The sequence below is a fragment of the Elephantulus edwardii genome, unplaced genomic scaffold, assembly GCF_000299155.1.
Source record: "Elephantulus edwardii isolate Elephantulus edwardi_28Jun2011 unplaced genomic scaffold, EleEdw1.0 scaffold00024, whole genome shotgun sequence".
NCBI classification, from domain to species: Eukaryota; Metazoa; Chordata; class Mammalia; order Macroscelidea; family Macroscelididae; genus Elephantulus; species Elephantulus edwardii.
In genome coordinates this window covers 17,377,748-17,389,455 of record NW_006399774.1, presented here as the reverse complement: position 1 = coordinate 17,389,455, position 11,708 = coordinate 17,377,748, and the positions used below count along the sequence as shown (strand labels likewise).

At 43.3% G+C, this 11,708-nt stretch overlaps 1 protein-coding gene across 1 annotated transcript in view; it reads right to left on the bottom strand.

The window, feature by feature from the left end:
- PACRG (PARK2 co-regulated) overlaps positions 1 to 11,708 on the bottom strand; it is an 870,811-nt gene that overhangs the window by 373,201 nt on the left and 485,902 nt on the right. Inside the window, exon 3 of the mRNA XM_006882777.1 lies at positions 2,817 to 2,988. Within this exon, the coding sequence (XP_006882839.1) occupies positions 2,817 to 2,988 (172 nt within the window). The remainder of the gene's footprint in view (positions 1 to 2,816; positions 2,989 to 11,708) is intronic.

Below are 11,708 nucleotides of genomic sequence, written 5' to 3'. Positions count from 1 at the left end.
AGTGCAACAATGAATGAATGAAAACCCAAAATCTCTGTAAATGTTCATTAAAACTAATAAAATTTAATAATAATAATAAAAAATCCCTATGCATATCAAAAAACCTTTTGCAACAAGGTATGAAGGAAACCTACAGACTCGGGAAAATATTTGGCAATGGCATATCTGATAGAGGACTCATATCTAAAATACTCCAGCACCTCAACAAGAAACAGGCCACTTGCAAAATGGGCACAGGTTGTGAATAGACACTCCACCAAAGAAGACATTCAGATGGCAAATAAACACATGAAGAAATGTTCAAAATCCCTAGCTATCAAAGAGAAAAAAAACAAAACCACCACGAGATATCTCACCCCCAGCAACAATAGCAAAGTTCAACATGGAAGCAAACAACCAGTGTTGATGAGGTTGTGTATAAATTAGAACTCTTATTTTCTGCTGGTGGGAATGTAAAATGGTATAACCACTACGGTTGGCTTGCTGGTTCTTTCTCAATAAGGTGGAAACACAAATATCATTTGAACCAATAATTCCACTACTGGGAATATAAAGAAACCAGGACCATGACTCAAACAGAAGTATACGCACCCATGTTTTTTTGCTGTGTTATTCTTAATAGCAAGCAGGAGCAAACCAAATGCCCATCAACAAACGAACAGATAGAAAAGCTGTGGTATGTTCACACAATGGAATATTACACAGCACTGAAAAATAATGAACTCGTAAAACATTACAGAACATGGTGAAGCCTGGAGGAAATTATGCTGAGTGAAATATCTCAGTCATAGAAGTTCAAATACTGTGTAATACCACTGTTATAAAATAGGACAGACATGGGGAGCTGGGGAGAGAATGGGAAAAGAGTGAATACATGATGACCACTGCCTTAGATCAGGTGGAGGGAAGAACTGTCTGAAAAGAACATATGATTAGGCATTATCAGTATGACATTAATCTAGAACAAGGGTTGGGGAAGGCTGAGGGAGGGGGAGGGAAGGAGGGGAAGAAAATGTGCAACACTGAAAAAAATGAAAACATTTTTTATCTTAAAAAAACAACATTTTCTCTTCTTCAGATGCATATTTTCTAAAAATTATGCATTCTAGTAGTGTCTCAAAGATGCTAAAGCTGATTTTATTTACACTAGATGGTTGTTAGGTGCCATCAAGTTGACAATGCCTCACAGTGACCCTCTGGACAACAGATCTGAACCTTTCTCTGTTCTTTGCCATTCTCATGATCTCTGTCATGGTCAAGTGCAGAGCATTGGTCACTGTGTCAATCCCTCTAGTTGAGGGCCTTCCTCTCAAGGGTCTACAATGTTAGAGAGTCAACTCTTTGAGGGTCTGTGTGTCTATAACACTTATATCATTATATAAAAAATTAGGCATGTTGTCTGAAAAAGAACTTAGACACTTGTACTTAATAAATTATTTCTGAATGTCTACATTCATTTCAATGTTTGTGTAATTGTTGTTGTTGATTGCCTTCGAGTTGAGCACAACTCACAGAAAGTTTATGAACAAAAAGGCCTGAAGCCCCTCTACAACTATTGACATTTTCCAAAGTTCATAGAGTTTCTGGAGGCATGCTGTTTAGAAAGTGGATGCTGCTCCTGCTTCCAAGTTTGTGAAATTACTATAAAGCATTTGATGAAAGAGGTTTTTACTTTGCTTCAGTTTGAGTGAAAGTTTACAGAGAAAACTGGTTTTTCATCAAACAACACACAGAATATGCAGTATGTCTGGCGACACCTACTGCCACCCTCACACTGACAGCGTTCTTCCCACGTCGCCCTGGGCTCATGATTTCCATCCTGAGCCACCTCCCACGTCACCCTGGGGTCACAGTTTCCATCCTGAGCCACTCTGTCTTCTAAGCTTCACCCTGGGCAAAGGCACACTCTGGATCTTGTGTGGTGGATGGTTCCACGGAGTGCTGTTCCCTGATGTCTTTGATCACCTACACCTGGACTGTCTGCCTATTGTTCCTCTGAAACTTGAGTCATGGGATGATTTCGCTTCCCAGCTTGAAGGGTGCCAAGGCCCCAGTGCCAGGGGTTCCGCCGGTCTCTTATCTGTCCAGCCCCGGATGCTGAGTCGTGCTCCACGTCCCCCCACCCCATCCAGGACCTTCTTGAATGGTCCTTTTCAGATGCCAGGTCCCATCATGTCCTAACCTCACCGTCACAGAGACTGAAGGTCACATGGTCACTAGATCGTTGGAATTAGAGCCTTTGCTTGCCTTTCTTCTCCTTTGTTCCAGACCAGTTGGGACAGACCAGTTATTGCTCCCATGAAGGCTTCTGGCAAGTGTTTAAGAGCCTCGTCAGTGCTCACTAATGGAGGATGCAGAACGTCTTTGTGGACTTTACAGATGTCTCTAACCAGTTGTCCTTGATGTCCTCTTAGACTATGGTCCTGAGCTCCCACACTTAAGACTCATTCCCTCACAGCATTTGGCTACGGCTAAGGAGCTTCCCCAATCCTGCCTCTTGTTTAGGTACAATAAGCATGGATACATTTACGGCACATAAAGCTACATATGTAGGAATACCATCTCAGTGTCCCAGGCCCACCATGAAGCACTTTATGTCCACATCACCCTCTTTTGTTTATTTATGGGGCTGCTACAAGGCAGCATCCACGATGGAGCATTTATTTGGAGACCGGGACGTCTGGCCTCATCAGTCACTTTATAAAAACTCCCAGCAAAGCCGGGATGATCTCAGTCTGTGACACCTTATTGCTTAATTAGCAAGTTGTCAGAGAGCCTCGCCGCGCGCGGAGTGATGTGCCTTCCCGCTCACTTACTCTTTATCGGGATAATGAGCTGCGGGATGACAGGAAGGACCTTGTTGCCTCCGTGTTCCAGCATGTCGTGGATTCCTTGCCGAGCGAAAAACTCGTAGGGGAATGTCATTTCACAAAGTCCATCAAAGAACAGAGGCAGGTAATGATGGAAGTCCAGCTTCTCAATTTCCACCTGCAAACAGAGAGAAGAGATGCGGCTTGAAAAGGGCCATCAAGCAGGTGCAGGCCAAGCTCATACCAGGCGCTGCCCTCTCGAACGTTCTCAAGAACCTCTGAGGTTGCTAAGAAGCACCGTGTCCAGAACCTGAGGAAAGTGACCACTGTTTTCATTTATTAACCACACGGTTAGCAACGTCACAGCCAAGTCCTTTGTTTAAAAAGAATCCACATCAGAAGCACTTGGAGAGACTGGAACTCTCATTAATTGTTGGTGGGACTATAAAATGGTACAGCTACTATGGAAAGAGGAAGCTTTGGTGGCCTAGTGGCAAGAAGCTGTGCTGCAATCCCAAAGGCATGCAGTTCGTGTCCACCAGCTGCTCTGTGAAGGACGGGTAATCTCCTCTTACTTAATTAACTGTCTCTGAATAGTTGCCAGAGGATGAGATATGAGTCAGCTCCGACTCTATAGGACACAAGAACAGCAATAACTATGGATGGTGCTTTGGAGTTTTCTCAAAATGCTGGAAATGGAAACACAATTTGACTTGACCATCCCACCATTAGAAATAGAACCTAAAGAAACCAGAGCTGTAAAGCAAACAAATGCATGTACGCTCACGTTTATTGCTGCATTATTCACAATAGCAAAGAGATAGAAGCAGTCCAAATGCCCATCAACAGGTGAATGAATAGGAAAAATGGTGTATGTTCACACAATGGACTATTACGCTGCACTGAAAACATACTTGTAAAACACACAACATAAGTGAGTCTGGAGACATTATGCTGAGTGAAATATCTCAGTCACAAAAGGACAAATACTGCATCACACCACTGCTATAAAAAAATGATTGCTATCACAGGGATGTGGAGAATGGGAGAAGAGTGAATTGATAATGAACACTGCACAGGGACAGAAGAGGGGAAGGGCTGTCCGAAAGGAATGCACGAGGAACTATATTCATGCTTGTAATCTGGAACAAGAGGTGCTTTGCATAGGGGATGTAGGGACAGGGAAGGGAGGAGGAGGGAGGAGAAGGTATATCAATGAGTGAATGAAAACCCAACCTTTCTGTAAAGTTTCATTAAAATCACAATTACAAATATATTTCACCAATTTTACTTGTTAAGCTTTTACTGCTTGGCACAAATATAATCAAAATAAAGAGGATCTGAAAAAGAGATACTTTGTCTGCTGAAAGATTATCTACATTAAGAATGAAATTAGAAAAAGAACAATTCATTCCAAATAACATGCTATTCAAATCTCTACCTTGAATCGGAGAAATATACCATATTAACCTACTCCTATGAGAGAGGAGGAAAAATGAATGAACAAATAAATAAGCTGGTGAAGAGAAAGGCAATATACAATCAAGGGCTGACAAGACATTGTCATCAATAAACTACATACGTCAGTCAATGACAATTAGTGTTCTAAAATAAATTATCTATGAATGACTGCATGGAATAACAATTTGATCCGAAAACCTTCCTGGAGATAAAAACAAAAGGTGAAAAAAGAAATAAAATTGAATATTGTAAAATATGCAGCCCTTGGGCTTGGGCAGATAGGAAAGTGAGGGGGCAAATACGATTCCCAGGCTGTTCCTGGCACGTGGGGGGAATCAGAGAACAGGGAAGACAGCATGGCAGGCCGAGCACAGGTGGCCAGGCTAGACCTTCCTTATTGCAATATTGGTACACTTCCTTTACCTACGGTCAGTGCCCTTCCTTCCTCTATAGACCTTCCTTACTGCAACATCTGAACACTTCCTTTACATAAGGTCAATGCTCTTACTTCCTCTATCGTTCCCTCTGAAGAATGCACCTTTTCAGAAGCAGGATCATGTCTCCTTCATTCCTATCATTTGACAACATATCTTCAAAGATATACAAGATTGTGATTCTTAAGGAGTTTTGACAAGGAAAGAAAGAAGAACAAGAAAAGAAGATGAAAAACCAATGAGAGTTCAAACAGAAGAGAAAAAAAGGTGTGACGGAGAGGGAGGAGACAGAAAGACTGGGTGGGAGAGAGAGGAAGAAGAAGGTGGAAGGCAGTGAAGGTGGCGTGGTATCATCCAGGTTACTTATCACCGCTCCTCTTCATCCAGGGGGAATTCTCTCCTCGGGGACTCATTTTATGACCTGATGAGTAATTATCTGTCAGATCTGTTATCACTGCAGAGCGGCTGCCAAGACAGTGGACTGACAGCCCGAGTTGGTTTTGGGGAGCACAGGTAATAACTGGAGTTAGCAAAGCAAAGGACAGAAGAGTTTCTAAACGCCATGCAGATTTTTACGAGACTGTAAAATCTCAAAGAGATTTACATGGTCAAACGGGCATTTGAGACGAGGCTGCCACGATAAAAACATGCACCGGAAGCAGAGATGCCCGGCATGTGCAGCGGGGGATCTCCCGTGGGGTCTATTTAAGGCAGTGCTCTGAACAGGAACAGTGCCCGAAAGTGGTACTTCTCCCTGGTACTGTTTTTGTTGTTGATTGCCATCGAGTCAAGCAGGACTCATAGCGACCCTATGAACAAAAGACCTGAAGCCTTTCTAGAACTATCGTTTCTCAAAGTTCAGAAAGTTTCCAGAGGCATGTAGTAAAAATAACAATGTATCCCCCTCCAGCGTCACCCGGCCTTTTCTGGTTCCTGTGGATCTTTCCCATTTCCTTTACCCCCTTTCCTACACCCACCAAGTTGTGTGACCTGTGATTTCCCCCTACCCGTCCTCACCCCTGTGCTCTCACTCTCTTCCTCCCTGAGCCCCTAGACATGTTTTACTAGTTATCCTTCTCTTTTTACAATAAAGCTCTTACGTTGTATTTGTCCTTCTGAGACTGAGTTAGTTCATTCAGCATAGTGCTCTCCAGTCTCTCCCAGCTTAATGTAGTATTTTTCCAAAATCATTGCTCCTGAGTGCTGTGTAATATTCCATTATGTGAATGTACCACAATTTCTCAATCCATTCAGTGGTGGGTGAATAGTTGGCCTGGTTCTGAATCCTGAATTCATCTAAGCAGTAACAGGTATTGCTCTATTTGTTAAAGGCTACTTTTTTGTAATCTTATTTCCTTTTTTAATCTCTTCCAGGACTCCCAGTTGTGATTATATTGTTTTTAGCAGATGCCTTTGATCCAGGCCTCCTAAGTTCCTTGTTTTTAAGAATATATCTGATGTCTCTTTATTGTAATGCTGTTTGCTTCTTGCAGAAAAGGTTCTTTCTGGCTCCTACTCTGTTTTCTTGTTAAATCTCACAACAAATTCTGCCAAAAGGATCCCTTATAGTCACAGTCTGTACTCTGTCACGGCCGTCTTGCTCCAAGTCACTGCAGGCTCCAGCTTCTCCTCTCTGACTGCAACTGCTTTATCATGGAAGCCAAAGGCCTTCCTCCAATTCGCTAACCTTAGTTTGTGTGGTTCTCAGCAACAGGACACGATGCCCTTGTGACAGTATCTTCAGCTTGTGTCCTGATGCCACCCCTTTCCAATCCTGCTGGTGTATGTGCCCACTCACAGGTGACCTCCGACCACTTTCAGAAGCTGTGAATCATACTGGTGGGGACTACTGGTCTTTCTCCCACAGAGCAGGTCTTGAGTTGCCTATCTTTGGGTTTGCAGTGCAATGCCTTTACCTGGAGGACGGCAGCCACTCCCTGACTCATCTCCTCACTTCCACCCTCCCTGCCCTTGCCCCTGAGCCAGCTCCCAGCCTGGGTGCTGTGCCCTCCAGCTCACACTGCCTTCTGTGAAGAGACCCCGGTATCCTGTACTCTGTAGCTTCCTCCGGCCTCTAAGGAATGCTCCTGAACAGTCTCTTCTCTCCAGAACCCTCTGTCACCCGCAGCTTCCTTTCTGATAGATTTCAGTCTGGTGGGATCATCTCAACTCTGCCTGTTTCCCTGCTGAATTCTGTTTTCAGTCTTCCCAGTTTAATCATTCACAATCACTTAAATTCTGTGGTTCAGTGTCACTGGCTAGGCCAGTGTTAGGCACATGAACCCGTCCTGCTGAATGGTTCTAATTCACCCGCTGTTCTGCAAGAGAAGGATGGGCAATCTTCTCCCATGTGAAAACCCTGAAAACCACCCGAAGGGTCACCTATGGGTCGGTTCTGACTGGATGTCACACAACAACAACCACGACCATCAAGCAGTTTCTGACATTCAGAGATCCCCCACTGGTTTCCAAGGCCACAGACCCTCATCGTAGGAGGCAATTTTGCTTCTCTCCCATGGAGCAACAGCTGGTGGATTCAAACCACCAACCTTTGGGTCAGCAGCCCAGCACTTAACCTGCTGTACTCTGGAGCTCCTTATGGTTATAACAGGGGTAACTCAATAGCAGGTGTGGGAACTTAATTCTGACCTTTGCAATCAATCCTCAATGCTAACTTGAGAAGCTGACCTGGAAAAGAAACAAGGGCTCCAGGTCAAGTGCCTCCATGGAGATCCTGCAGATAAGGACCCTCACCGTCTGCAGAACAGCCCTAAGGTGGGAAAGAGTGCCCTCATGTCTATTACGACCCTCAGTGGGATGAAGTGTCACAGTGACTGCAGCAGTGGCTCCAGCATGGCAGCCACTGAGGGGACCGTGCAGGGAACTGCAGCTCAGACTGGGGGTCACCCACTCAGAGGCACCCCACCACCCCCCTTCACCAGGACAAATGCTGACTGTTCTACCTCATTAGGAGGGCACTAATGCTTTGCATCTCAGAAATACTATCTTCTTGTAAAAAAAAAAAACAAACCAACAAAACACCAACCAAAAAACAAGCCAGGACATACTTCTGAATGCTTCTGTTTACCCCAATTTCCCTTCAAATTCCTTCGTTTTTTTGTTTTTGTTTTTTGTTTGTTTGTTTGTTTTTTGTTTTCTGTGTGTGTACCGTCAAATCAGATCTGACTGGTACAGGAGGAGACTGTCCCTCCTACTACAGCAGAGCATCTGGTGGATTCAAACCGTGTGCCTCTGGGATTGCAGTGGAGCTGCTTGCCACTAGACCACCAGAGCTCCCTAAAATTCCTTAGTTTTAATAGACAATCCTGTCTCAAGCTTTAGGAGGAAATGCTTTTTCATACTGTTATGTGCTGTCAAGTTCACTATGATTCGCAGCAATCCTACAGGCAATGCTCTGAGCCTTGTCCTGTCCTGGGCCAGCTCCCTCATCGCTGACATTCTCGAGCCCTTTTGAATAGTTGCTGTGTCACTCCAGCTCGCCGAGGGTCTCCCTCTCTTTGTCTGGTCCTCCGCTTTTCCCAGCGTGATGTCTTTTTCCAAGGACTGGCCCCACCTGACAACGTGTTCAACATAGGTGAGACGAAGTCTGCCCATCCTGGCCGCGAAAGAGCAGCCTGCTTGTACTACCTCCAAAACAGGCTGTTTTGTTCTTTTGGAAGATTATGAGTCGTGCTTAACTCGACAGCACCTAACAACAACAGCAACGACGACGACAATATGGGATATGCAGTGTTCAATACATTCCACCAACACCACAATTCACACAGAGCCAATATCCTCAAAAGCAACCAGATTACAGCATGGTCTAGAGGTAAGAAGCTGCGCTGTGATTTCAAAGGCACGCTGTTCGAATCCACCAGCTGCTCATTGGGTAAAGGATGGGCAGTCCCCTCCCATGTGACTGACTGCCTCTGAAAACCCACTGGACAGTCTTCCGATCGGACAGCTCACAACAACAACAATAGCAAGGAGTATTGTATTGGTAATAACAATCCAAGAGAGTGTTTGGAATGAAAGGAAAAGCCCACACATTGAGAATAATTTAATATTAAAACAAAAATTTAAGGAAGTTAATAAAATTTTATTTTTGCACGGTGTTCTCTTTGTAACTACTGTATAATACATAAGGAGTCCTGGCAGGGTGGGGGTGAGGGTGTGAGGCTGCTGACTGGAAGCCTGGCAGATCGAATCCACTAGCTGCTGCTGGGAAGACAGACAGAGGGTCTCCTCCTGTAAGATGCACAATCTCAGAGACCCGACAGTCACCATGCGTTGGAATCAACTTGAAGGCAGTGAGTTTGGCTTTGTTTTCACTGTAATGTATATTCCTGTGTAAAGTGTATTTCATGTGCCCACTGAGTAGTGCTAGGAGACAGACCTGGTCAGGTATGGTAGAGCAGCCGGACACTGAGAGCCTGCTGGGCACATCACTGCTCGGACACATGGGCTCGCCCCAATCAGAGTGGGTCCAAACAGCCCAACGGGCCTGGGCTTTATTACACACTGCTAAATGGCCAGCTTCTTTTGTTCATTCACAATAGTATTTACATTGTTTATCTAACAATAGCCTTTTCCAACTGTGGGTTGGTATATTTTTTCTCAGTAGGGCTTTCAGATAACTCTTCAGAATGTTAAGTGTTACTCCACACACATACACACACACACACATACTACATATGTTTGTAAAATTCCTAAAGAAATGCTGGTGTTCAATATTCTTAAGAATTGTGAATCTTTTTCAAAATGTATGCATGAAATCCTTAACATAACACAAGCTGTTTGAACTGGGACATGGAGCAAGGCAGTTTTTAGGGATATCAGCTGAAATTGCATGTTACTACACTCTGATGATGGATGACTACTTTGATATTTACTTAGTAACATCAATAATTTTTACTCACAGGATCTCCTTTTTTAGATTTATGCTTGATAACTCTTTAAAACCACAGAGGATCTACAAGTTGATCTCTAAATCTTATTGTGACCTTTGGTCAAAAGCAATAAAATTTTAACTGTACTAAGCCTTTTGAGTATAGCTTCTTATCCCCATAAAAAAAAATCTGTAAGGTGATAATATTATATTAAAAGGTCAGAAATATGATGAGGTGAATGATTTTTATTAAAACAGAAAACTCAAATCTAAGATTTATTTGTCTTCCAGACTATTGTTTCAATTAGAAAATCAAATGTCATGGAAAATATCTTTGATAATGGCCCCTATTGTAATTCTTCATAACTTGCTGAGAATTTAAAAGACATCAGAAAAGGTATAATTATATATTCATATATTACCTCCTCCATTTGGACTAACTGGAAATATTTCAAATAAGACGTTAACTCAATTATTTCCAACCCTGGGGGAAGCTGTTGTAACCCAGGGGCATGCGGTTGCCACAAGAGGTCTTACAGACGCTCTAGATGCTCAGGCCCTGGCTACAGATGACCTGCGTTACCTTTCACCCAAAGAGGTAGTGCTATCTGCGAAATGCGTGAGGGTGTGATGAATAACTAAAGATGATTTGTGTTATTTTACATTTTCTCAATGCTACTGTAAGCACAAGCACTTCCACGTGACACTACATGGCATTTCTTTTTAATCGTTTTTTTCTCTTCTTTGTAATGACTTTTTAAAAAAATTAATTCTAATGGAAGTTTACAGACAATTAGGGTTTCCTTTCATTCATTGTTGAACTTTTCTCCCTGCCCACCTCTCTTGTCTCAATTTACTCTTCTCCTTGAAAAATAAAAGAAAAACTCTTTCACTGTTATGCAATCCCTCCCCTCAAGTCCACTCCACTGTGCAGCCTTCATTCTGGACTCCTGTCATGACAATAATACCCAATCACATATCCCTTTTAAACAGTTCTCTCCTTCATCTGTTTCAATGCCATATACATCATTCCTCCCCTCCTTCTTTGCCTTCCCTCAACACTGATGTCAGTCCCGATGGCATTTTTGATGTTAAAAATAGGATACTGAAACCCAAAAAATGCTCTGGGATGGAGAATAAGCTGGCGACTGCATGGGAGGGAAGGCAGGCCTGAGGTGGAGACTTCCACTTAACAAAGTCTGAAAAGACTGAGGCCCAAATGACAAGTGTTGACTCCACAGCTGAAATTGGAAAACACTCAGGTACCAGAGACAAGGATCAAGAGAAGCTGAGGCCACAGTACGTCAGAATGTGACCCAAGGATGCGCCCGGCACAAGGGTTTCCTGTAAGGCTCTCTCTCATCCTCTCTCTTCTGTTATAGACACCCCCGTTTTTTAAAAAAAGATGCAGGAACTAGATTGAACCATATATTAGACATGGTTGAGGAAAGAATTAAGGACCTGGGTCACATATCTGAGGAAAGCAATCAGAGGTGGCAGAAACACACAACACACTACGACTGGGTCCACTCTGTAGCTGCCAAATCACAGTGACCTCCCTACGCTTTCCGAGGCTGCACATTATTACTAGATGGTCCGTCTTTCCCTCCTGGTCTGTCTTTCCCTCCCGGTGGATCCAAACTGCTGATCTCTACTTCAGCAGAGCACAGTGTGTTGGGCTACCCCAGAGAGCTCCCTCAAAGCAACAAGGTGACGCAAAACAACAGTGGACAAGTCTGGAGACAGGGCTGGCTTCCTCACATGCCTAACAGAAGGCGAAGAGAAGAAAGAAGGAGGGGGACAGTACTTCCAGCTGAGGCTGGTCTAATGTGACATTAAAATCTGATAAGGAGTTCATTTCCATGAAAATGAAAACAAATAGCAACAACATTTAACTCCATAGCTAGGGGGAAAAAAATCACACTGGAGTAAACTTTGTATCAGAAATACAAGGGTCTTTTATGATCAGTTTAGAACATTTTTAGAATATGGAAAAGAATAACATTCATCTATTTTTAAAAATTTTTAAATTCTGTTAGCAAAAACTTACAGCAGATAGCACTACTTGTAGTCAAACTGTGGGCCATTCCCATCACAGTTGAGAGGATAACA